Source organism: Grus americana, chromosome 1 (assembly GCF_028858705.1).
Source record: "Grus americana isolate bGruAme1 chromosome 1, bGruAme1.mat, whole genome shotgun sequence".
NCBI classification, from domain to species: Eukaryota; Metazoa; Chordata; class Aves; order Gruiformes; family Gruidae; genus Grus; species Grus americana.
In genome coordinates this window covers 107,888,369-107,915,696 of record NC_072852.1, presented here as the reverse complement: position 1 = coordinate 107,915,696, position 27,328 = coordinate 107,888,369, and the positions used below count along the sequence as shown (strand labels likewise).

The following is a 27,328-nucleotide window of genomic DNA, read 5'->3' as shown; positions in this document are numbered from 1 at the left end:
ACAATCTTGGGGAACGATGGTCCTTAACTCGGTACTAATAAAGTAACTTAAATAGTAACCGAAAGATAACAAAATGCCCAAACAAGCATGTGTACGTGACAGATCATCATGACTTCTCTTGAGGAAAGCCCTGCCTCTCTAATCTACTGTTGAGTGGCAGGGCAAAATTCAAAAACCATTTTGTGGTCGGCTTTTGAACTATGCGTATTGCCTTGGGGTGAAAGACAAAATATTGTCCTGGAGTACAAACTAGGAAAAAGAACCAAAACTAAGATTAGAAATAAGGAATTATTTTTCATCACAGTGACAAGATTGAAAATGAATTGCCTTTAGTTGCATACTAGTTCCAGTGATATTTAACATACATATTAAAGACTTGGGAAGGAGGACGAGGAGTAGGGGAAAAATAATAATCTTGCAAAAGATTTGGGTGCTTGAAAGGTGAAAAAGACTAATGAACTTTAGGAAAACATAACTGGATGAAAGGCAGTTCTTCACTATTGCAAAGATCTTACAATAGATGTTTCCAAACTTTTTTTTTAGCTCCAAGTGTTTATGAATTTTCCAGAGTAGATGAAGATCTATACATGGTAAATTTAAGTCTACTGATGTATGTTAGTTGAGTACACTCAAAAAGCACAAACTTAAGATCCTGTAAATAACCTGAAATCACTCTAATAGTAGGAAATGTATGACTTAAAGGGGAAAAACGGAATGATGATATAGCGCTCTTGTTAGCAAGATAATGCCTTTAGGTAGAGGTATCACAATTTTTGTGGATAAGAAGGATGGTCTCTGGCCTAGCAGTTGTAGAGGTTCTGAGGTACATTTGATATGCCTTTTGTCCCACATCAAATAATTCACAAGTAGTTTGTCCCTTCTACAAACACAGCCTTGTGATGTAAAAAGAATCAGTCTAACTTATGGGCCATGCACTTGCTTAGCTACTGGACTTACCTGCTCTTCTTTCAGCTTTCACCTTCCTCACTCCCACTTTTGATCATTTTCTGTTCCTGCCTTGTCTTGCTCTTCTGTTGTCTAAATCACAAGGGAATATAATAGCTGTCAAAGTGGGTAGTTGAACACTCCCTAGCAGAGTGTTTCTTGCCCCGACTACGTGTCTCCAGATCCAGCCAGCTATTTCCAAGTTAGAAATGTGAAGTGATGAAATGGAGGGAGCACGGTAGCAGTTTGGACAGTGCTTCCACTTTACCTAGGATCTGTAGGGTGGACTGAACTCTGAGAAAAAGGGAGAAAGAAGGAAAGAAAATAAAAGAAGGAAAATCTGTATTTATTTAATAGGTTTCTTTCAAGAGGCTGGCAGGTCTAAGATGCACGTACACCTACAGGCTCAGTGTATCAGGAGTTACGATATGGGGCAGGGGACCATCTTTTATAGAGGTGGAGAAAACAGACATCTCAAATCCCTCAGTGGGGTGGCAGTTGGCAAAGAATAAATTTTTAATTTTTCTCTGGATGTGTTCAGTCAACCAGCAATGTGTTTTTTTCTTCACATTTGTTTTGTGTCTCTGATGTTCTCTTTTCAGGTGCGCTGATGACTAGAGAAGACAGGTTTTCAAGTTCTCTTATTCAATGGAGATTACATTATTTTCCATGAACAGCAGAACTTTATTTCATGTGTGGCCTAATATGCAGAACATTTCTGTCTGAGTAGTACTGCAGTACTACATACCAGGGCAAAGCACACATGCAAAGCTCCTGTGCCCTGTGCTCCTTTGCACTTGTATCCATTTTACAAATAGTTGCTCCTCTGATTTCAATATAATACTATTTTATTTCACTTTAGTAAGAGGGAAATTTTGTCCCTTTTCCAGTAAATAAATTGTTGTTAGTCTATTATACATTGTCTTCACTACCTGGATGACCCCTTCCAATGATAAACATCAACACATACATCAGTATATGGTTGGTTGGTTGAACACAGCAAGGTTTTAGTACAACACTGGTGTTCAGTCCTGCAAAATGAGCACGAAAGCGAATAAATCCAATATACTTCCTCATATCTGTACGTGCTAAAAAGCTTTTCTATACTTATAGCATCTATTTAACAATTTTATAATTATTAGGGACAAAATAGTAATTACACCACTGTTTCCTTGGCCATGGGGAAACACCCCCAGTTAAAAAGAGTGCTTTGGAGGATAACAGATGTTTTACCTCTTGGCCTCTGACTTCAAAGGAAAACAGTTATCTGGGAGGCGGGAAAAAAGGCAGTAATCAATTGTACTGTCATATTTTGTGAGCATGGCAATTGCTGACTCAGCTGCTTATTACAAAGCGTCTGAGACTACCTGTTTGGGCAGGCTTAAAATCTTTCAAGTAATGGCAAGATGCTTGAAATGAAATGCTACAATTAATCAGTTCGTAGTTTTTAATTTATTTTTTTAAAGCAAACTCCTTTCTACTGTTTATGACTTCTCAAAAGTAGAGAATGAATGCCTCTCACAGTGAATTTGAGAATACTGGCTTATCATACAAAAAACGTGTTTCTTTCCAGCAGAGCATTTAATTAAATGGGTCTTAACAGGTAGATAAAAAAAAAATTGAAATGTTGATGTAAAGCAGAGCTGAGGGGTTTCTTCTCTTTATTTCAAGTTTTGGTAAGTGTCAGATCACCTCTTTCCTACCCCAAAAATCCACAATAGCTTTTTATCCTTTCATTACTGTTGTTCTTTTCCCCGGAGATTTCTTCAAGGGCAAAGTGGGTATTATGATATTTGAATGCTTATACTAAATATGGAGAAAGAATATAATTCTCACTTAGTACAAGAGACAGTCTGTAGTCTATGGTCAAATGCCCTTGTGAAATAAGAATAAGACACAAAGAGCTTACACTTGAACACTTGTCAAATTTTTCTATGGCAGATACAGGTTATTGGTTGCTAAATACTAAGTTAAAAGAAAGTGTGTTACTTTTTTACATTTCTCTACTGAAAGAAAACAAACAACTCAATTCTGTGTTTCTTTAAAGTGACCTGGAAGATTGTACAATTAACAAATAATATTCACACAGTCATTCATTCAATTGAAACAGTTAAATAGTAGAAAGAAAAAAAATTAATTTCAAGCTCCATTGGTAACCAGGAAAACAGCATTTGCTAAATCATATAGGACAAAATGGTATTAACATATTTTATTACAATACTTTTTAAAAAATACTAAGAAAGTGATGTGTTGAGCTAATTAAAATATTCTGTAAAAACACACATGCTGATACTTCTTTGTTGTGTAACCGGATCACCCCAGAGCTGCAAATGCTTCTGTTCACACTGTGTTTAGATGTGAACCTAGACAAAACCAGGACTGATTTTCTCTACTTTCACATAGTCATTTGCTCATTAAATCCGCCTTTTCAAAAAAGGTTGAAGAACATACCCTGTTGAGGAGTCTATCATCTCCTTTGCTTCTCTTCTCAGCCCATCGTCTCTCTGTTTTCCTTCCCCTTTCTCACCTAGTTCTTTGTGGTACCTACATGAACAATATAGCATCCACTTTGAACCCTTGGGGATGCAGTGAGCTCAAACCTGGATCTTTACACTGTGGCTGCCTCTTCTTCAGCATGGCCACCCTTCTCCACAGGCAACGGCAAGTGGAGATGACATGGCACTGCAAGAGCGCAGCCACAGTTTGACCTCGTGGGGAAACCCAATGAGTTCGCTGCAGGCAAGCAGGTAATGGCCTAGGATGCAAGTTGATGGGAGGGTGAGGCTGGGGACCACTTTTCTGGAATAGTTGTAGGGTTAGACTGCAGTTCAGGTTGGAGCATGGAGTTATGCCATCAGGCGTACTTGCAAATGGGGCAGTGGGAAGGCAGAGGTCACGGAGCACTGTGCTACCAGAGGTATACCAGAGGAATTTAGGGTAACCTAAATGAATGGAGAATTGCAGAATTTTTATTTTCATTGAAACATGTACAGCTGGGTGTTTAATTTCTGGAGGGGAATTTGGGAAAGAACTGAAAAGAAATAATTTTTTGCATATGGTTTATCCTGAGTCTTACTTCAGTGCTCCATGTGAAGTAGGCAGCTGGAAGGCATCTGCAGTCTTGCTTTAGGAAGAGCTCTGCTTTTTTTAGATAACTTCCTTGGGCCCTTTAGGCAAGCAGTTTTCTTTCCATCTTGCATTACCATCTCTGATCAGCACACCCAGCCTAACTCAAATCCCTTCTCAGTCTTTCCGAACTCTTATTTTAAGATTACTGGATGGGTAGGTGTACTGTCAATATTACTTGAATGACTATAAAGACGTGCAGTGGAGAAATAATTCATATATTATGGTTTAAAGAATAGCAGTACCATTTCTTTCATGACTTACTATTTAATGTGGAGAGTGTAATGTATTTTGGGAGAAGGGTAGATAAAAATCTGATCAGTTTAAGCATAGTCATCACTCCAAGTAGCCATAAAACTGAAATGTTAATCAAATGAGTTATTCAGATTGCTAGCTGGATGTGTTCTGTGCATTTGGTGCTGTAACTTCATTAACTGTCTACACTAATTTTTAAACAATCAGCCTCAGTCCAGCTGTCCTCTTTGGGTATGTCTGCATGACAAAGGCTTTAGTCTATGGTAGCAACATGATGTAAACTCTCCCAGGACTCCTCGCAAATAATCCAGAGTTGCTACTGAGTACTAAAACTCATGCCGCTCATCTTGACTGTATAGTTGACTGGGTCAGCTAGATTAGGCTAATGTAAATACATATTACGCTTAGTTCTTAATGCATCTCTGTGGCTGTGCCCTGTAATTGCAGCTGGTATATGATAGGTTCTTTGTTTGCACTGTGCTTTATTCTTTTTATATTTGAATTCAAGGCAGGAGGCAGAAGTACATGTTTTTGGAATCAAATTTGAAAAGCACTTCTAACAGATGTTGATAATTGTATGGTACTTTTGGCACTGTTAGAGGAAAGGATGAACACAGCTGGTTGAACTGTATTTACTGAAAATAAAATGCTGTGAAAAGTTCTGCTTATTTTAGTATAGTGATTAGGCTGAGACAATGCATAAGTATTTGAACAAAAAACAATTGGAAGTTAGGATGTCGATTGTAAAATACTATTTTGGAGTTCAGAAATAATCTAAATTGACTGCAAGTCATATCGCGTTGTTTTTGGAACCTCATTGCTTTTATCTTTCCTGACTTTTTCACCCTTTTATCTCCAGTTAGACTGTTATTCCAGAACTAGTTGGAGCACAGAGATGACCTTCAGTAATCCTCCCAGATGTGTATACTTTCATCCTTACATAAAACAAAATGTTGCCTGCTATTTCAGTAGCAATATCCCAATTTGAATGAATCCTTGTGGCATATCTCAGTCATATTTATCCTTTGGAAAATAGTTATGTTGTTCACTGATTCTCCTTTACTTTCAGTGTATTTCAGCTTTGAACCCATTAATATATGTATTGAAGACCTGTCCTGCTTCAGATCCCTGAGGTACCCAACTCTTAACTTCTCTCCACTTGGAGAAGCAGCCATTAATTATCACTCTTTGTTTCGTATCACTTAGCTAATTTTTAATCCACAACAAGAATTTACCTCTTACCCTATGGTTATTTATTTTCCTTAATAGTTTCTTGTCAAGGATCTTATCACAGGCTTTTGTTAAGCAAGTAAGTTATATCTACCAAATCTTCCCCCACCCCCCTTCTCCCTGTTTCATTAACAACGTCCAACAATTCAAATAAGGCAGAGGCAGTATTTTCCATTCAGGGAGGTCCAGCTTTACCAATGTGTGTTGCAGAAATGCTTCATTGTTCTGATCTTAAAGGTATGCTGTCAGCTACTCTACAGCTAAATAGAGACATCATGCCCACAATGTCTTTACTTTCTTTTTCTTAAAGTTTAACATTTGCTGCTTTTTTTCCCCCCTAAATATATAGATAGATAGATATGTGTGACAGCACCTTTCCTGCCTTTTTATGTAGATGCATTCTTTAACACTCATGAATCACTACCTTCACAATGGGACAATCAAGTTGAAATCAGAGCTGATTTTCTGTTTTTCCTGATGTTTCTTGAGAATACTTTTTAAATGTTGTTTTTCAAAATGTTTTAATTATTAAATGTATTTTAGGAATACCTATGGGATAAAAATATGCCTGTAGCTTTCCGTAGTGAAAATTAACGTAAAGATATTTCTCTTCTCTGCAGTCAAGATACTCCCTCTGATCAGCACCGCTGCATTGTGCAGAGAGCACAAGCGCTTATTCTGCCCTAATTCTGTTACCTCTTATGCATTGTTGCTACAGGTACAGTATGATAGGAAGGGTGGAATTTGCCAGAGCAGAAAAGGATAGGGGACATGTAGCCTGGTTGCTTTATGGCACTCCTCAGGGCTATTTGCAGGTTTTGCATTGCACGATGCAGCAGCATCTTCATGGCTGCGTCACTCCCTTCCACATGGTAACTGCATGGGTCTCTGCCAATTTGGTCTTCATTTCCCTACAAGGCTTCAAATCACGCAATAGCTTTTTACACTATCAAATTTCCCATTGCAACATGTATTAGCTTCATTGCATTTCTTATTCTAGACTCTCAAGTAGTATTTCTGCATGCCTTCAAACACGCTTTGAACCATTTCATTTTAGGGAGGAGTGAAGTAACACTTATATATCTCTTTTTTCTTCCCAGAAGTCAGTGAGGCTCATTCAGAATTTGTGAACTGTTTCAGAGTCTCAAGTATGAAAACATTTTAGATTTCCAAAGATCAGTTTACCATTGTCATTAAGTTAGTAAAAAATATGATGATGTTTAAGTGTCTTACTGAAGTTATTGGAGAAATGCTGATAGAAAACAAATCTTAAAAGCTACCTCTCTCTATAACCCCCATTGTATATCTCTCTGTGAAGCATTCAATCACAGATAAAAATTAGAAGCCCACATTTCTAGGTGATAGACTTATTCCTTTAATTATTGAATGTCACACTCTTTAAAATATCACTCTGTTGTGCCAGAAGTTCCATAACAGTGAAGTTAGGAGACTCCATGGTTGGGTACCAGCTTTATCTTCGTTTTCCACCTCCCTTCCATCTGGGGAAGAACACTTTCTAATTACTTGTTGTTTTTCAGATCACTCCTGGTCTTTGCTCCCATGCTGAGTGGAGATTACACTCTCCTATTAGCCCTTTTAAGGTCCAAGGAATGCCAGCCATGCCATGTGTGAGCAATCTGCAGGCACCATTAGCACTGCTTGAGTAGGTCTTGATAACACTCACTATGAAGTCAATTAAAGACTTCAGGGGGTGGGCTGGACTGCTTCTTTTTACTAACAACTCTCATTAGGGGGTGGAGGATGGGGAGCTTGAACAGGTGATTTTTTGTATTTTACATAAGAAATGGCAAAAATACCCAGACTAGCTTTCTCCTTTCTTTGCCATTCATTCCTTTCTCTTTCCTTCCCTTACCTATTTCTAAAAAAAGTCGCTGACAGATATGCCATTTTACAAAGTCTGAAAGAAGCAATAACTATAAATCTCAACAAAAGAAATCTAGACAGACGGTTAAGACAACAGAAACCAGATTAGTGTTTCATAAGTGAAAGGAAGTCTTGAGCAGTCATTTTTCAGAGCATACTCTGATCACGGACAGCCCCTCTTGTCATGATTTGGGCTGAGTTGAGAACATTCTCCCTTTTATAGAAATTTTAGTACTGTGCAGCTTGGGAAACTTGAGAGTTTATAAATATTCAGGAATATGAAGACATTTAAAGAATTAGGTAGAATGTGATGTAATTGTCCCTGTGTTTTTAGATAAGCTTCTAGCAGCTGTGAAACAGTATATCACCAGGGAGTACAGCAGTGGAGCTGCTGTGTAGCCTTGAGCATACTTGTTTTCAGAGGTGATGCTGCATACCGCTGGCAGTTAACTACTAAGGTGTAAGAATAGGTGCTTCATAAAAGAAATGTAAAATATAGTGAGGTACATATAAGCTGTAGTAATTAAAAAAAACAAAATACGGTTCATATTTTTGCATGTGTTTTGAAATAAAATCTGAGGGCAAGTATTGTCACTCACCAATGAACCTCATTTTACAACTACCACACAGAAATATTAGGAAAAGAGAAATGTAAAAATAGTTTTGTTTTTCATACCAAGAAATCCAGTTTGACATTCTTTCTGCTCTTTTGGTTTTGGGGGGTTTTTTTGAGGTTTTTTCTTTTCTTTCTGCCATGTGTTATTTTTTTTCATTATTATTTTACAGATTTTTCCAGTGGGATATGGGAGCACACAGTTCAGCTTTCCTCTTCCAAGGTTTTGCTTGGAGTAAAGACAGTGAAAGCCTGAGTCTTAAACTGAGTCAGGATATGTATTTCCACTCTAGGAACCATCATATGATTGAGATTAATTCCAAGCAGGCAATGGAAAGACTTGCAGTGTTTTTGAACAAATGTTATTTCCTGATATGGAGCTTGTATCACTCAAGTGTCTTTAGTCTTGACACGGTGTAAAAATGAAAACAAAATCCCTAATCAAGTCTTCCGTTTTCCCTATATGACCTGCAAGGTATTCAGGTGTCCTTCTGAGAAATAATTTCATTAGGCTAAAAGCCATCATACATTTGGAAACAGCAACATGTAGTATGACCTCAGCAGGGAGGCACTACGTAAGAATGCATTCCGCAGTGTTTTAACACAAAAAGATGTGATGCGTTTTGAAGTGACCATCGTATCATACAACAAGAGAGTACAAAACACCGCTTGTACCTGGCACTTGTTTTGCTACGAGTTAAAAAATAATCTGAAATCGTTAGTTTAAATTCTTCAAGCATTTTCAGTTCACAGCAGCACATCACTTGCGCTAAAGCTCCCATTCTGTCCTGCTGGTGAGCGTGTCTCGTCTCACTACGGCTTCTCTCTCCCTGCAGCAGCAGGGGGATGGAGTGAACAAAATGACTCAGGCAGCAAGAAAGCACTGTTTCTCTGCGGTTCTCTTTTTAAGATTATTATATCAGCTCTGAATTAAAATGATATCATTTTGTTTGTTTATGTGTTCATAAAATTAACATAATAGAAGAGTTTCTGGTTTTGAGGTTTTGCAAATCTTACACTAACATCAGTTGTGCTTACATATTTCTGCTAAAAATTGGATTTAATAGACTAGCCATCCCTCCCATATGTAGCAATTGTAAACTGAGACTAATACTTTTTTTTTCCTTTTTTATAGCCTTTCTTGCTGGTTGTTCAATTTACACAGTGCTTATGTAGGGAACAACTAGTAAATATAATAGGTAATTACTTCTTTTTTTTTCCTTTTTTTTTTTTCTCAGTGTACCATCTATCTTCTCTTTTATATTTATGGTATCTCATTTAATTTTACTTAGTCAATACAAGGAAATACAATGGAGAGGGTTTTCAACATTAATACTTGTTATGCCAGTTACTTATTTTCAGAATTATTTATTTCCAGCCATCTTGCTGAGAGTTTGAGAGATATGACAACTTATCTGCTAGTGTGTGCAATAAAGATAAAATGAGAGATTGTTTACTCGGCTAAAAAGACACATTATTTGTTTTCTTTTGAAATAGCTGAGAAAATGACATATAAATTAGTGTAGAAACAGCAATGTGCATCTCCATCAGAAGGGCTTGATTTGTTAAAGGAGTATCAAAAGCAAATTTAGATATATGATCTGACTTATTGCATTAAACAACAATTTTCAGCCTACACACTGATATCTCAGTAACTGTTCTGGATTTATTTTTATAAATTTTGTTGAGATATGCATTATAGAAATGTGATTTGGACCACTGTGCCGGAAACTATACAAAGTACGTCAAAGAGATTGCAAAAATCTATGAGACTGATTTATTTAAATAATGAAAAAAGTGAGCAAAAGGAGTCTGATCATTCATTTACATCTGGGAACTGAGATCAGTTAATTGTCTGGACTCAGCCAGGAAAACTATGGTAAACCTTATAACTTGATTTCATTTTGTACCAGCCCGGCACCATAAGAATGCTGTCCTATTACATATAAGTGGATTTTTTTGCTTGTTTGGGGAGGCAATAATTGTTGATTCACTCAGCAGCTGCTGAAAATGTTAAATCTGGTTAGTACTTCACCTTTTTTCTTTAGATTATTTTTGTTCTAGTCTCTTATTCCCTACTAATGGTACAGAGGTTGAAAGAGCACAGACCACTTATCTCTGTTCTTCTCCTTACACTGACATGTCTAACCTGCTGCATCCATATTGAAGTTTAATTGTGTCTTTGGCATGCTAGTCAACTTTCGCAACAAGTTGGGAAAATCCATATTGGGCGCATTGCAAATCCATGTATGTTAAAAAAAGGGTATCTATTTTATAGAAGTGGAAATAATATTTGAAAGCCAAAGAAAAGAGTAGTGATTGGTATTAAAATAATACTTCAAGGAATCTTAAATGGTATCAGATTAGACAGTTCCTTGAATGACTCAAGGCTTCAAAATTGTATTTTTCCCATCTGAGAGTTGAGACTGCATACCCTGGCAAGATATGTCAGTTTTTCAAGTAACCCTTCTTTGGCAGTTAAAATGAAAGTGAGCAAAATATCTTCCACACTAATGCCATATGGCAAATAATGGACACTGGACACTCTTAGTGCTGAGGTTACTGAGAAGATATAACTTTTATCTCTAGCTTTTCACTGTTTTGTTAATACATTTTTACTTGCTACTGTGAGGAGATATATTGAAAACAAGCCCGGACCTTTAACTTTCACATTGAATTTCTCTAAAGCAGCAGTGCAATTTATTCCAATATAAATTGTTAAAATAAATGCGGCCAGACTTATACGTTAAGTATAAATCTATTAATCACATAACCATAATAATATCCACTATTATAATGCACATGAATCCTACTCCTGATGCACATAGTTGGCCAGAATTTTATTATCGGTACTCTCAACCTTGTGCTGGCAGTGAAATGCAAGAAGATGGCATGCAGTTAGCAGGACTGTGCAAGGGAAGTCCTTTTGCCTTAGAGCTAGGAGAGCCCCTGTCAAGTGGGAAAGCAGCAGAGCAGGGGTGAAGCTAAACTTTGCTGCCTAACCAGGACCCCGGTGTGAGGGCTTCTGCCTCGGAACGTGAGTTAGGGCAGATTCATAGTTACTCTGACATCCTCTAAAGCCACGTCTAGGTCCCAGCTGACCTCTGCTCAGGTGTTCTATCATGTGCAAGCATATAGTAACAGTAAATGATGAAAATTATATATAAGGCTTTGGACTTGAAAGGCCCCTGCATAATTCCTGTTTGTCCCTGGTGTTGAAAAAATGATTGGAGGGATATTATATGACTGTGTTAGAAAGTCTGCCTTGTAAAATATATGGGTGGCAATTTTAATTTATTCTTTTGAAACAGAAATTTGCCAAGGGCTTAGACTGTTATATCTTTTAATGTCAATGCAGGTATCACTGTTGCTCAGTTCTGCAAACTGTATCGACATGAACGCTTCTCCCAATTGAAAAAAACAACAGGGAGTAAGCAATAACATAAAATTATTTTTAGAAAATGCATTTTTAATTACTGAACTGCTTAATTATTGAGTACTACTGAAAATATCCTGTGAACCTCATCACTATGCAAATGTATTCAGTTTTGGAAACAATTAAATGATAATAAAGCATTCTTTTTTCTTTTACAACATATTACTGTAATGAAGCTGTTACCTCTCAGTGTGCATTTTAATGACTTTTAAGTAACATTTTAATGAGCTCAACATTACCATAAACCCAAGGATTAGACAAAATTGAATTTACTGGTAAAAAGGAAGGGTTCATTAAGAGTTAATTATATAGTTTAAGAAGAAATATAATTCATTTTATAATGTCCCATCAACCTAGAATCCAGCAGTAGATCTATACTTATTAATAGGTGTAGAAATGCCATTATTATATTGACTTAAAAACATGGGTTTGCACATTACTGCTTGGGTTTCCAATGAAAGTTTCTGTATTGAAATCCCTGGGTCAGCTTCATTCTTATCCAGCTCATTATTACATCTGAGGAGAAAAAATACCAAGCTTTGTATTACTGGTTTGTAATTCAACCTACAATTTTTATAAACATTGTGGACGGTGAAAGTAAAGTTTAATGGATTTACCATTGCCAGTAGGATCTGAAGGCAGGTTATGAATAAATGTCTTGGATTTATTATTTTTAAAAGAGAAAAATAAATAAACAACTTGGTAGAGATTGAGTCCAAACTGCCAGCACTACTGATGTGCCCACTCTAACCATGATCTGTTGAATATCTGCAGTCCAGGCTCCTGGACGTCCAGAAATGGTGGGTAAATTACCACACTCTGTGCACACAACAGCTATAAGTTGGCTGTACTGTACATTCAGATGTACATTCAGATGTTCAGGCCCTTCACAATGCCCAGTTAAACTGCTTGTGCTCAGTAAGTTCAGCTAGACTTCAGATTTACTGCTTTGCATCTGCCAATGTTGGCATTTCTGTTTAACCATTTGAAAAAGTATGTAGGGATGTAGCTCAGTGCCCTGAGATGTCTAGTTAGAAAAGAACACAAAACAAATTTTAAAGTCTTAAGCAAATTATTAGTTGTGCTGAATTAGTATAGTGCTCTCTTGTTCATATGATAGCCCTGTGACCTGCTATTTTTTTGTAAAAAATATGCATTTTGTGGATGTCACGGCCTTTTAGTGGAGTGAGGAAAACCTCTGGGGGATTTAAAGCTTTCATGAGTTTCAGTAAAATGGAGTTGATCTCCAGTACCCCACTGTTGTGGGGAAAAGAGCATTCTAGCAAATGTCTGTTTGAGAGAGGAAAATCATGAGCTGTGCTCAGCAATTAGATCCTTTGGAGTTCCATCGCTTCTGCGTGTGCCAGACCCAAAAGTGTGCCCCGAGAGTGGCCATTCTGATTGCTGAACTTCAAAATGCTAAGGTGAATCTGCAGACCTGCGCTGGAAGGATGATTCATTACAACAGAAGTCAGGGTACTGGTGGCATTCGCAAAGGAAGTCTAATTAGTACCTTGGATTGAATAGGTGCTTAAAAGGAAGTGCAACAAAGAGCTATTAAGCAGGTCATAAATTCTTCATATGACAGAAAGAAAGCAAAGTGCCACTGAATGTGTAATTATGAGGCACATTGTACTAAACTTCCATTTGTTCAGCAGCAGAAGTGTTTCCATCTCTTCTGAGTTGGTTCCAGCTGATCCATCTGTTGCTAAGTATGGAAGCCCCGATGAACAGAATTAAATTGTAAAAATCAAACACGTACCAGCCATTGGCTGAGCATTGTTTGGCACCCCATGTTTTCTCCCCCAGAAGCTCACCTCTTTATATGAATGTGGCAGCACAGCCAGGCACGTGGAAGTCTTCAGAGAGAAATTGAAAATGTTCTGCACCTACATCTGGAATTGTTCAGAAAAGGAGGAGCAGAGCTACAGAGGTCCTCCTCAAGGGAGAGTTTAATTCAATTTGCCTTAATTGAAGCTGCACAAGCAAACTACAGAATGTTTCCAGTTCTCCTGGTCTCAGAGAAATCCCACAGCATGCACTGGTTATATGAGCTATTGTATTTTATATATTCCTTGTTCTAAATATAGGGAAGTATAATGCATAGTTTAACAATGCGTTTTCCTTGGTGGAAAATCTGGTTTAAGTAGTACTATTCTCTCCTGGCCACTTACTTCCTCCACTTGTAATAGCTTATCATTCTCTCAGTTGCTTATAGATCCGGGCTGTGAATTGGGTCAGTAGAGTGATCTGGGTGAAAAATCCTCCAAACAGGAGATTTTTTTTTTTTTTTCTATAGACTTGGTCTATCATATGGTGCTTGAATACTTTATCTTGTCAGTATGGCCTCTTGTATTCTAATGCAACTGAAGAATGACAGTAACTATATAAATGTACACAAATTAAATCTTTTGGGGGAGCTACAGTCACAGGTACTATGTGTCTAGTTAAACTCCATGCTAAGGAGGAGTGAAATGAATGACTTAAAATGTGCTGGGAGGTTCCCGTTTAAAATAATACCTATTCCAATATTACTCATAAAATGTGCCTGTGCTGGGATAGATACTTTGTTACACTAGTAGTTTATGTACAAAAAGCCAAAGGAAGAGGACAGATTGTAAAATGATTTAATGTTCTACTGTGGGATTAACAGAGGTCTTCCAGACACTGCAGGGGAATGTGAGCCCTTCATCCAAAGGCTGCTCCAGCTGTTGAGTAACACACCCATTACAGGCTGGTTTACAGGCACATCTCAGATTGTTTCTTCCTGTAGTCTGGGGTAAACAGCAATTTGAGTTGTGCGGGTTGCCAGTTTTCTCTTATTTTAAAGCCATCAGCAGAGGCATAGTTACCCCGATTTTCTCTTGTACTGAACTGCAGGAGGAATATTCAGCACCAAGGGTTTAGAAGGATGTGTGGCATGCGGGGGATTTATTTTATTCTAGTTTTATTGTACTATTCATTTTTCTATTATGCAAAATTTGTTGTACATGAAATAGCACTTTGGGAAAGAGGCATTAGTTAGAAAAAAAGGATTGTTTCACCTTTACTGCAGTTCAAAACATTATGCTACTACGTTTTCAACAGTATGCCTGGGAGCTGGTGTAACCACTCAGCTGAAGGTTGTTTGGAGTCTCAGGCACAGCGTAGTGTGACTGGAGGGTGAAGCTGGACACCCCGGTTCTGGTCTCCCTCTGGGTGCTGAAGCTCCCCTTTCAAAACTGTTGCTTCAGGCTATTATGGTTGGTCTTTGCTCCTGCTTCTTTAATTTTTTTCTTTCCTCTTGCTCAACGTAGTGAATAATAATGAGGGCAATGTGAACTCTTACATTCTTTTTCTCTTTTGAAAATAAGTGGGAGAGTTATCTTTCATATTGTATGGAAGTAATTCCTTATACTATTTGAGCCGATCAAAACTGCAAAAGATTTCCTGCAAATTCTTGTCTTTTATTTGTTTTGCATAAAATCACAAATCTTGGGCTTCTTTTCTGTGTTTAGACTGTACAAAACTACTGTTTTATCTAGTTGTTTGTGGATAATTTCCTAGTTTTTAGCACGTTGACAGAACTCAAATTACTCTCTCCTAAGAGCATTTAATACAGGGTCTACATATCATATTGCTGCTTCATTTCTTTAGAGCTCTGGAAACTTAAATTCGTTTTGCAGAATGATATGATGACAAGTGACAGATAAATTATTTTGCAGTCTTCAAGATAATCCAGAAAAAATGTCATCTAACATTTTTGGTCAGTTGTTAAATTTGCAAGGAGCCTTTTATGAAGGAAGAATTCAATGATGAGACTTCAAAAAAACCTAACAATTGAATACTGGAGAAAAAAAATATTCTTACTGTCCTCAGAGAATGTGGAGTTGGAGTTTTAATGAACAATGTCTGGACCATGCATCCTTGCTTTTTTAATTTATTGTAGAGTGTTAAAAGAGCATTGAATTAAAATAATATGCAATCATAAGTGGTAGAGGAGTTTTGGGGGGTGGGGTTTTGTTGTAAATTCTTGGAGAAGGGATGCCAAATATGGCTGGAGCGGTGAGCACACATACCGGTGACTCGTAGCCTTCTGCTGCCCCACTACCTGTATACACACACGGTTCTTCCTTCATACGGCTCTTATTTTCCACTAGCTTCAAATGACTGGGCATGTCTCAGTGGCAGCCGTGCAAACCTGTGTTTTATGCAGTTTCCAGTCTTGATTTGCAGGGACAAACTCTAAAAAAAAAAAAAGTGGTAACAGTGGAACCCTTCAGAAGGTTAAGGATTAAAGAAGGCACACTGGACTCAGGTCCAGCAGGAAATGCCACTGCTGAGCCTGTCCCGATTACGGGACAGAGGACATGAGGCCAGCCAGGCCTGTAGAGCAGGCCCGTTTAGATGGCGTCTGGCAAGCACCCCAGAATGGCCTATTGACTTGAGGACAGTTTGCAGGGTGGGAAATGAGGTATTCAAGAAGCAGCAGACAGCTCCCACTGGTTCTGTGCACCAGCTGTGGATGCATCTCATGCTCCATACCTGATGAAGTGTAGCTGCACAGTCCCCTCGCAATGGAGTTATGAAAGCTTATCAAGAAATACCTGCCTTGCTATGTCTGCTCAAATATCTGGATTTCAGTACTGACTTCTGAAGGGAGCAACACAAAAGCCCTGACAAAAAAAAAAAAGAAGTCCTGCTCACTAAAAACTGAATAGATGAGTTTAGCTTATGATTAACAGATAAAGCTTGATAGAGACGAGGGTTAGGGGGGAGGTCAGGGGATGGAAGGGAGAGAATTCCTATGTTGGGCAACAGCCTATTTTGTTTGATGCTTTGCCTAATGTGGCTAAAGTATAGCAGTTATGTGGCAGTGACCCCCTGCCAAGATGGGAAAGCATCCCAGCTGTTGTGTATGTGTTGTGCATGTGTACACAAGAAGTTTATTAGAGGCTATTCACACTTCAGTGGAGCTCGGAGATTGCAGTCTGTATTATATTGGTTAAATGAAGCATATAACGTTCTATATTTCTCACACAAGAAATATTCATTCATTTGTATTCTTTTTCATGATCCTCATCTGTTCTTATTCCTTTGTTTTACTCAGGGCACATGTACATTTTAGGTGTTTTGGCTGAGCTTGAACTGTAAGCAGCTAAAGTGGTTGCAGGAGAACCAACTTCAGTCTGGAAACAGAAAAAAATAGAATTGTTCAATGCTGCGTCAAACTCTAGGTAGTATCCATTAGGTCGAGCGTAGTGCTGCAGGTATCTGGCAGCGCTAGTTTTGTACTCACAGCAGTAAACCTGCATGCTATTATACTGTGGTTTCTGAATGTACTAATTAAATCTGTACTTTCTGGGGAATCTCTGTGCTGTACTCTGTACGTACAGTGCAGTCCCTGTGTGCTCTTCTGAAGACCTCCATGAAAAGCTCCCACCCGAGTTTCATTCGTATATCTCTGATGGTAACATTTGGGGGTTTTTGGATGCCATTGCTTTTGGTTATATATTTCTAATTCCTTTAGGTTTGGGGCAGTTTATTTCTTTTTTTTTTTTAAATTTTGCTTATTAGAACCTGAGAATGGCTGTACTGCAGGAGAGCAAAGGTCTATGTAGTCCGGTCTATCCTTTCTCTGACAGTAGCCTACGAGGGATTCTGGAGGGTTCCCTCTTTTACCAAACATGATCCTCACTACTACATTGCTGGGAGAGAAGCATAGTTGATGTGATTTGAAGAGTCTCTACTGCTTTTGGTGAAACTAGTCCCATATTCTTGCTGCAAAAACATGCTGGCATACAAGTGACAGTGCAAGTACCCTACTTCAGTTGTGATGTGGTGTTTTTTGAAGCTGTGCTTGGTTCCACATCTGATATTCACATTAGTTGGGAAAAAACCAAATTACTTTCCCATGATTTTCTGAATATGTAGTCCGTTAAATGTGAAGAGCATGTAAAAGCTAACGTCAGACTTGAGTTTAAAGGATTATTAAAAAACTATTCTAGTAAACTGCTAAGTGTCTGATCCTTGTTAAATCTTAAGACTTACAAGAGTTTTCAGAATTCTTTGTCTGTAATTGTGGTACCAGTTCTTCTAGAAAGTCTCTGAACTTTTAAGCAAGTAATAGAGTTTTTAGTTTCAATGAAATAAAACTCTGGATATCAGGTCTCTTGTTACCATTAGCAATCAGTGCAGTGCATTCATCAAGAGTGATTATGCTTTAAGAATAAGAAAAAAGAAATCTGCTTTGTAGCCTAAAGAAAATTTTTCAACATATTAGGTTGTATAGCTTTAGATTTCTGAAATTACTTAAATGTGGTCTTCAGGATATTTGTGTTCTCAAAGAATACTTGGTTATGATTATTGCTTCCCTTTGCCTTTCTTGACTGTCAAAACACAGTGATGCTTTTGAAGATCTATGGCAGATGGGTAATGAGATTGCTGACTGTTAACTGCAGCATTCAGAATTTGTTGGTGGAAGGAGGTAGGAGTTTAAAAAAGAGAGAAGGCTATTGGGCCTTCATTGCAATGAAGACAGGTTATAGAACTTTATTTTCAATCAGGAAGCTTAAACATAAATATGTTATGTTCCAAATTAGAAAAATCTCCACTCTTCATGCCATCTAGTAGTCAAATAAAATCTTTCAGAAAAAACTATCGAGATGTCAGATTGCATTCAAGTAGAGCACAATGAATCACAAGAAAGGCAAGGACATTATACAGTTTTTCAGTAAATGTGTTCAGGCTGTATTGTATATGTTTAATTCAGCACAAATAGCAGCCTTTAAAAATCAGAAACAAATCATAAGCTAATATCTGCAATAACTATCACTTGCATATCTGTGTAACTGTAAAAGGGAAAATAGGTCGGCAGTGCCCTTAATTGGGTTAACTGTTGATGAAAGATTTCAAAGTTTGACTCTTGTAGTGTGTGCTGTAAATAAGAAAGGAAAAATCCTATCTTCTTTCCTGACATTTCTGCAATCAGCTAGTTGGGGTCCACCTCAGACTGAAATTTAGTGGAGAGAAAAAAACCAACTATCTCCCACTGACTCCATTTGGAATCTGTCTACTTACTTGTCAGTGTCAGTTCTTGCACCTGATTTCTAAGGCTGTAATTCTCTGGTCACCTGGTTTAATAGAGTCTGTGTTTAGAAGCAAGGGTCTTTCACTTTTTGAAATTAATGCTCATCATAAAGTCCAAATTCTATAAATGTCTATATCTGTATGTATGAGGTGTTAGAAGTTTTAGAGGATGTGTCAGAATGGAGCATTTTTTTCCCCATTGTTCGGGTCTTTCCTGAGGCCTGAGAATAAAGAGCACACTACCTTTAACTATAAGTACTGAGTAGGTTACTGAGCTCAGAAGCACATGAAATACTGAGTAAGAAAAGAGGATGAAGCCAAAGAAAGTTGCCGAATCTGCAAGGAAGATTCTCCTTCTTTTGTTTCTTGATGCACGTATCTCCCTGCTGCTCTCTTCCTCACTTTGATTTCAAGGGACCTTACTAATCAAACATTGTTGAAGCTACTGGACTCTTTGAAAATACCCTAACACCTCCAAAAATGAATCTCACGGGTTTGGGGCCTCATTTTAAAGTAAAGTCTGAACATTTTGAGTCATGGTAAATTAGCTAGCATTCATGTCTCCTAGGTAATATCTGTATAAGGAGATAGGCGAAGGATGGGAAAAACAACAGGAGGAAAAAAGCGTCTAGTTCCTTATCATCTTTTTTTAAAAAAAAGGTGGCAGCTTTTCCCAGGCTGTGCACATGCAGAGGGAGCTCAGGAACTCACTGGGAGTCTTGCTTAGGACTATTGCCTAGGTTGTGATTTTTATTTTTTTTTTTAAATTTTCCTTATGAAATGTGACAGAAGTCCCTGCTGAGGTAGAGCAACAGCATCCTCAAAGAAAGTGTATTATTATTCTTCACAAGGAAGGTTGTTTGTGACCCCTTGTTTTTTCTGTCACTCTGTTTCAGCAGGTAGTGCCAGCTTGCTCAGGGACCATTTCAGTAGATCATATGCATTAACCAAGTTCTAAAATACCCCCCTGCACCATACACTGCCTAAAGTATAATAATCCTTTTATCTGTCCACTGCATGACATCTGGGCATTTATTTGACATAATAATTCCTGTTGATTGTCTGTATCAGTATGTATTGGAGGAGAGAAGTGCCAAAACAGTGGTGGAGAGATGAGGATTTAGGCAAATGCCTGTGGGGCAGTGCCTGGGATCAGAGGAGACCTACCTGTGTGTGGCAGTGACCAACCTGCCACCGATGTGGCTGTGTAAAATCTTTATATGAAAAGAATATTATCCTGAGATAAGCACAACACAGAATAGGAGGGGGAAGATAAACTACCAGGACCCAAGCTACAGAAGCACATTAATATTTACTGGATATGTCTTTATACCCTCTAGTCAGCGTGACAGATGTAGCTGTGTTTTAAGACATTATCATTCATTGAAAAAGGCAAAAAAGATAGTCTTTCCCTCCCTCCCATCCCCGGTAATCTCAGATGTTCGCCGTGCATGCCGGGGGGAGGAGGTGGAGAGCCGAGCGCTGGTGGGAGAAGAATGCAATTATCCCAAAGCCTCCTGACGGGCATCCGCTTCTTCCTTCCAGCTTAGCTGCTCTGACCACAGACTGGGGGCTCGTGGGACATGGACCAGATTGAAAAAGTGGAAGCAGACAGATGGTTATTTGTAATCATCATGTAAATGTAAATCCTATAAAAATGTTTTCTTTCTAAGGGCCTGAAAGCTGTTGTAGTGGAAAGCAGGATTAAGGCATGGATATCTAGCCTAGAATAATTTTGACCCTGCCACCTTCCCTCCTACCCCATAAACGCGGTGGCTTTATCTCCGCTTCCTTTAAACAAATCGCCGGAGCCTCAGTCGAGGAAATTAATTCGGTTTCCAAGTAATTCCCTGAGTTTATGAGCATCAGTTTGACCGAGGCCTGGATTTGGGCCTAAGCTGGCAGGTGCTGGTAAGCAGTTGCCTTGGTAGCGGGGACTTCTTTCTTCTCTCTGCCTCGCTCCCGCGGGCAGGCGGCCTGTGCCTGCTCAGGGCAGCGCTGCCCTCGCTGGGTGCACTTGCTTCCCGCCCTTATGCTCGCAGGTACCCGCATGCAGCCGCGCAGGACCCTGCGTGCCTTACAGACCGACGTGGCAGCTCGCGGACATCTGTCATGTTTCAGCAGCATCGGGTTGTTTGAGCCACAAAGAGACCGGTTAAACTTTAATTAACTTTTGTCCGCAGCACTATTGTAGCCTGTGTGTACGATTTAGCTGCCCTTTCTAGCTCTCCCGCCCCCCTGTGCCTTTCCGGACAGCGAGGTGTAGCCATCCAGAAGCTTTTGCCCTTCTGCCTCTTGAAACACGAGGGTGTTTGCGCTGCCGTCGGGCCCCTCTGTGTCGCCGTCGCTGCCGCTGGGGCTGGGCAGCAGCCTCCGGGGTCCGGCTCTCCCAGGAGACAGCTGCACCGCGGCCCCAGCGTGGGCCGGCAGGGCAGGGTGCCGGCCACCTTTCTCTTTGGGATCCCTTGTTAACGGTAGGGTAACACCCGTGCTAGCACAAAGGGAGCTATGGAACTTACATTAAAATTGGAATAAAGCAAAGTAAGAACACGGGATGAGGAAGCACAGCCTGATGGCAACGTTTCAGCGCTTGTGTTGAATTTTTAAAAAGCGAGTATTTGTGCCCTGCCAAGAGGGCTCTGAGGGGGGCTGGCTTCTCAAGTGAAAAAAAGCCTTTTGCCAGTGTGTGGAGAGGGTGATCTTCTCAGGCACACTAATAGTTATTTGGAAGTACCCAGCAATTGTGGATAATTGGCTGAGGAATATTCTGCAGCTCTCAACCATTTTTCTGTTTTCACAGATGATTGTGCCATTAGATATGGTGAATGCCCTAAGCTGTGCTGCAACTTTTCCATTTACTGTGCTAATAAGTGTGAACTCAACTTCCAGTTGACGTTCCTTTCCTCTGCAGCTCTCTGTGTGGCTGGAGCGGGGCAGCGGAGCTGGCCACCTCGCGCTCTGGTCTCCTCCGCACGCGCCCTTCCTCTGCCCGCATCCTGCTCTCTCGGGGCGGTGTTTGGATGTGCTGGGATGGCCGTGCTGATCAGATTAACGTCTGAGCTTTGTATTGTGGTTGTTACATTACATTAAAAGCATTGAATCACAGGAATGGCAGCCTGTGCCCTCTGCTCTTTACCTTGTTTTTCTCTCTGCTTTTATTCTTACTCTTTTTCGTCCTTTACCTGGCTTTTTGTTTTCACTCTCTCTAAATTTACAGTGTTCTCCCTCTTCCTTTTCTGAGTTGTTTTCTCTCTTTAATTTATATTCCACTCATTTTTCTCTTATCTTTGTCTTTCTGTCCCTGCTTTATTTTTTCCCTATTTCATTTTTGTCCAACCATTTTTTGTTTTTCTCCAAAACATAGAATGCTTTAGATGGAAATGGTGAGATACATCTATTCAAGATTCACATATGTGCAGAGGTACACAGTAAGATTAAGTAAACCCTGTAGCATCAATTTTGTCTTCCATTCAAGCCAGATTTGCAGTAAGACTTGGGTAAAGGAATGTGATAAAATCAAATCACCTCTTAGCCTCATATTCTGAAGCTGATCGGAACCTTACACAGTTGCTGGGATGATTCAGAGAAAGTTAATGTAATTTACTGTGTACCACCCCAAGAAACTGTATTTGTCAGCTTCATATAGCAGTGTGAAATGTTCAAGGAAAATGCTTTCCTTAATATTGCTGCCAGGAGTTAGGAGTCAGGAGTATAAAGTCATTATGTTGTGGGATCTGCTGATTTGCTAGGGGTTTTCCACTAATGGATTTGCACTGAGGTTCTGTAATTGTACAAAAAATCAAGCCAATAAAACTTAATATTTATTTTATGTGTACTAATAATGGAAGAAGTTGATGTTTATCCATTTGCCAGTTATATGAAAGAGGGCATGGCATTGCCTAGAAGTATTTTTTCTTCCTGTGTATCATAGTGATGACAGAGACACATGAAGATGCTTCCTAAAATAGGTGATTTCATAAGACTTTTTTTTCTGGTTCTTTCTCTGAAATTGCTGTGGATTTAGCTTTCTTGTCTTTGCAAATTGTAATGCCAAGTAGTCAGCAGCCCATGATCTTCAACATACTGTTTCTGTGCTGTGCATTGCATAAGTCATTCCTTCCATTTGATCTTGAAGCTCTACAAATTCCATTTCTGTCCATTTGATTCTTGTGAATCAAAAGTGTATGAGTGATTTGTATTAATCAGAAATATAGTTAAGGTTGACTCTTTTGTTATCTGTTGGGAAAAAATGTATCAATTGGGTGTGTCACCTAGGAAGACTATGGGTTCTTGCCAGAGCTGCATTTGTTGCCAACTACATCCTGTCACTTTTATTCTATGCTTCAAGAGCAAGACCTAAATAATCACTCTTTTTTGTGTTAGAAAAGGAATTAACTTCCAATTAATTCCCTCCTTCCTCTGGGATCTACCTGTCTATCCCAAAATGGGGAATGAAAGTTACCTCATATGTCATTTTGAGTGCCACATATATACAGCCTGCTCACCTTAGCCCATTCAGAGACCAGTTCTTGTATGTATTAATCATATTTTCTTCTGGCTTATTACAGAACAGAAAAATATTTGGTTCCAAATGTTAAAATGGGGCACGTTTTATTAACATTGAAAGCAGTAAATTATCTCTGCTTATGAAATGAGACTGAGCAATTTCTGCTGAACTCTTCCTGACTTGCCCCTTCACTAGGATACAGTGTTTTCTAATTTCTCAGAGGGCCCTGGTTCCATTAAGGGCGAGAACTGTTTTAAAGCTGTAATGAAAGCCAAACGTAGCTGAAATTCAAGGAGGGGAAATGCCCTAAATTCTATTTCAGTAGCTCATCTAGAGCTATTTTCAGTTTTATGTTTATAAGAATGTCAATTAACCTAGAGACTAGGACACACATGGAAGAATAACGATGAAGTGGATATCATTTTAACACACTGAAGCCAGCTAGTTGGACCTAATCCTTCTTTATAGAAGCTTGACTTACATTAGAAGCTGTCCTGTGTTGCCTAATTTAGTTCTCAAACAGCTTGGTGATTTAATTGCTCTTTCCTTTCAATGTTGTGGGACAGCACTGGTCAAAGTTGCAGAAATATTAAAACTAAAAAGAAAAATAAAAGGAAGAAATAAATATGCTGGAAGCACACTACCATCATCTTGATTTCTCTGACACCTTTCAGAACTGGTGATCACTTCGGCATGTATTTGGTGATAACAATAATAACAATAATAACAATACCCTTAATCAAGGTGTAACTCTGCAATTCAGTGTCAGTTGTGTCTCTTCTTTACCTAGCTTATGCTGAAGTTGGAGATCCAGGCAAGCCAGATATTCAGCATGTTGTTTTCTGTTATGAAAAGAACTCAACATCAGACCAGCAATGTTACTTTTGCAAGGATGGGAAGTGACCCTGTCAGGGTTAAAAAGAGTAATGCGTGCTACGGGTCTTTCTTATTTAAATGCAGAGCAGCGTTCTTATCTGGAGAAAAAACAAGGAAAAACCCCACACATATGTGAAATCTGCCTCCATTGGACAAAAGGTCACACCTCACCAACTTCCTTTACCAGATCTTTTATAGTAAATATAAGATGCAAAGTCATCACCTAGTAATGGTTGAGACTTTGTTTGTTTGTTTGTTTGTTTAATATTTATGTGTCTGCATATATATTTTTTCTGCCAACTTACAATATCATTGCTTCTGGTAATTTTTTTTCTTCTTTCCCTCATTTATTGCATTAGTGCTACGGGATGACTTCCGCCAAAACCCTACAGATGTTGTGGTAGCAGCTGGAGAGCCTGCCATATTGGAGTGCCAGCCACCTCGTGGACACCCCGAGCCTACCATCTTCTGGAAGAAAGATAAAGTCCGTATTGATGACAAGGAAGAGCGAATCAGTGTGAGTACAACTCAGGTGGTTGTCTATAGGCACAGGGCCTGCACTGAAGCCCCACAGCTGAGTGCAGCAGAACTTGACATCTTTATAGCCTTTCCCATAGATACTCATCATTACTCATGGCAGTTTACCTCTCTGAGCTTTCCCAAATGAAGGGGGGAATGTTGTTTATTCCTTCTGGTGTGGGTATCCAACATGAACTTCTTGAGGCTTGATTTGTATAACCAGTGTAACAGAGGTCCATTAGAGCTGTAGATTTGGTCATGTAAGGTGCTCTGTTATATGGGGGACTCAGTGCATGTCTCTGACCAATTTGGCCTTACCATTTCTAGATCTCAGTTCACTGAAATGAGATCTGACTTCAGTGAAATGAGAATATCAGACCTTATATCAGAGGGGTGTTTTAAAGATAAAATCAGTCACATCTATGAGGTACACAAGTACTCTGTGAGAAAAAAACAACAGCTTAGGATGATATTGGTAATGTTGTATTTAGTGTAGTAATTTGGATGTGTATTCTAAATGAAGTCTGAAGTTATACTCTAAAGAGTTGATTGTTCCTGAATAGGAATATATATTGAGTAAATGAGTAACACCGGTTGAATTCTGTGACAGCTGATTCCATGTACTGAATGGAAAGGATCCAGCAGAAATACCTAACTTAAAGTGATTAGAAGTTATGTCATGGTATGTGCAAGCAAATGGGATAAATTAAAGGTGCGGGGACATATTTCATTCCTAATTTTTAAATGCTTAGCTTTTCACTATTAATATTCCTTTAGTAAAGTTTTATGTTGTATGTAATGATATATAACTCATTCAGTGCTGACCTTATTCAATATGGAAGCACTATTAGAAAGCTTGTTTGTTGCTTTGAATGCCTAAGGAAGTATTTCAAGCTAAACAATCTTAGCTGCTATTTGTGGGCCAGGTTGTCTTTGCTAGGGTCTACTCAAGAGTAGAGGAAGGAAGAGTGGCAGGGAACTGGTTATCATTCCCTGACTCTCAAGTTTATTTGGCTATATTCCTGGCTTATTCTGAAGCACTTTTGACACTGCCAATTTTTTTACTTTATTTCTTTCAACTACCCCTCTCTTTCACTCTATAAGCATGCTTTGTAGCCAGGAAAATGTTAAGTCTTATGGCAGTCAGGTGAATTCTCAGTTTGGGCTAGATTCAGTCTGTTTGCATCAAGGAAAACAGAAAACCTGTCTTAATCAGTGAACAAGGAAAGTGTTCAGACATCAGTAAAATAAAATGAACTAAATAAAACTAAGTAAAATTGCCTTTTTTTTGAGAGAGATGTCAAGAGTGCTTTATATATCATCATGCAAGAAATACAAGCACTCTGCATTGCCAAAGAGGCAGGAAGAAATGTAATCTTTGAAATGTAAAGCATCTAATGAAAATCGAAGAAAAAAAACCTGAAATGCAGTTAAAAACAGTCAGTAGGACAAAATGTGTTCTAGAACAGCTTAAAGATATTTAAGCATCTAGGATTATAATTTTAAAGCTATGTATATATTTACATAACAAAACTTTTAAATGCCTTAGTTGTGGAACTTGCTGCCTGAGAAGGTAGCTTTTTATCTGATACCTTTTGTTTATCCGAAGATAAAAATATATTCCTTGTTTTGAAACAGATACGTGGTGGGAAGCTGATGATCTCCAATACAAGAAAAAGTGATGCCGGCATGTACACTTGTGTTGGAACCAACATGGTGGGGGAGCGAGACAGCGACCCAGCAGAGCTGACTGTCTTTGGTAAAGCGACTCAGGCTTTTGTTTCCTTTTTGCTACGAATGTCATAGACTCAATTGACCTGGGTGACTCATCAAAATATGAGAAAAAACAAGGCTAACAAAACATAATAGTACTGCTTAAGCTGCATTTCACAGTTTCTGAAGAAGACCAGGTTTCAGAGGCTGCAATTTATATTTATGGAGCCATGATGGCTCAACATTTTCCTTCTAAGAGCATAGTTTCAATCTAATTGGAGGTCCTTAGCGATATGCGTACACTTAGAAACAGTAATGCAGGACATAATGCTCTCCCTCACAAAACTGCCAAATGTAATTAAGCTACTTCTAATACAGTTGACAATGCCTGCTTAACAGAGATTTGGACCAGCATTGCCTATTTAAATAATTCCTTATTCCTGTGGGGCTGTGAAATCAAACCTTTGTAGGAGAACACAAAAGAGCTCAACTGATCAGTAAAAAGTCATTGGAGAAAATCCCAAGATCAGCTCTTTCAATATATAGAGATACTTTTGTCATTTGTTTTTTAAAAGGCATGAAACAGCTTTTCATCCTGTAAGACAGGGCATCATTTAGGTTTATGGTGTTACTGAATGATTCAAAAATGAATAGGTTTCCTGTGTGAAAGAGCTTCCAGATCTGATGGGCAAGGCAAGAATTTGTTAGGAACATTTGCCCTGTGGTTAGGGTCTAGAGCAAGAACAGAGTAATACTGCACCTAGAGCTGGATCCATCCTGCTAACAACTGGATAAGAAGCAAAGCTGCAAAATCCTGCTGTGGTACATCCTGCAGTCATGACATTTCTATTTACCATTAGCTGTGGTTTTGTAGGAATTAGTCAAGAGGTCTTAAGCAAACAAAAGAAAATCGTTAAGAAAAAAACCCACTCATTGCTAAAGAAAACACATGCATGCATATAAAAGAGAAAGACAAATAGTGTTAATGTTCCCTCCTGCTACACCTTTTTGATATCCTTGATACAATACCAAAATTCCAAATAAGAATGCTTGTAATTCCAGTAGGTCTTTTCATAGAAATCCTAAGGTCCTTTCTGAAGCAGGTGCTCCTAATTTTGTCACCTTCTGCTTATTACGGTGCACTGGAAAACCCAGT

General features: G+C 38.8%; 1 protein-coding gene across 17 annotated transcripts in view; it reads left to right on the top strand.

The window, feature by feature from the left end:
* The window catches only part of ROBO2 (roundabout guidance receptor 2), a 485,452-nt gene that overhangs the window by 300,378 nt on the left and 157,746 nt on the right, over positions 1-27,328 (top strand). For all 17 annotated transcript variants that reach the window (XM_054847356.1, XM_054847298.1, XM_054847318.1 and 14 more), the window contains exons 3-4: positions 24,300-24,457; positions 26,098-26,218. In XM_054847356.1, the coding sequence (XP_054703331.1) occupies positions 24,300-24,457; positions 26,098-26,218 (279 nt within the window). The remainder of the gene's footprint in view (positions 1-24,299; positions 24,458-26,097; positions 26,219-27,328) is intronic.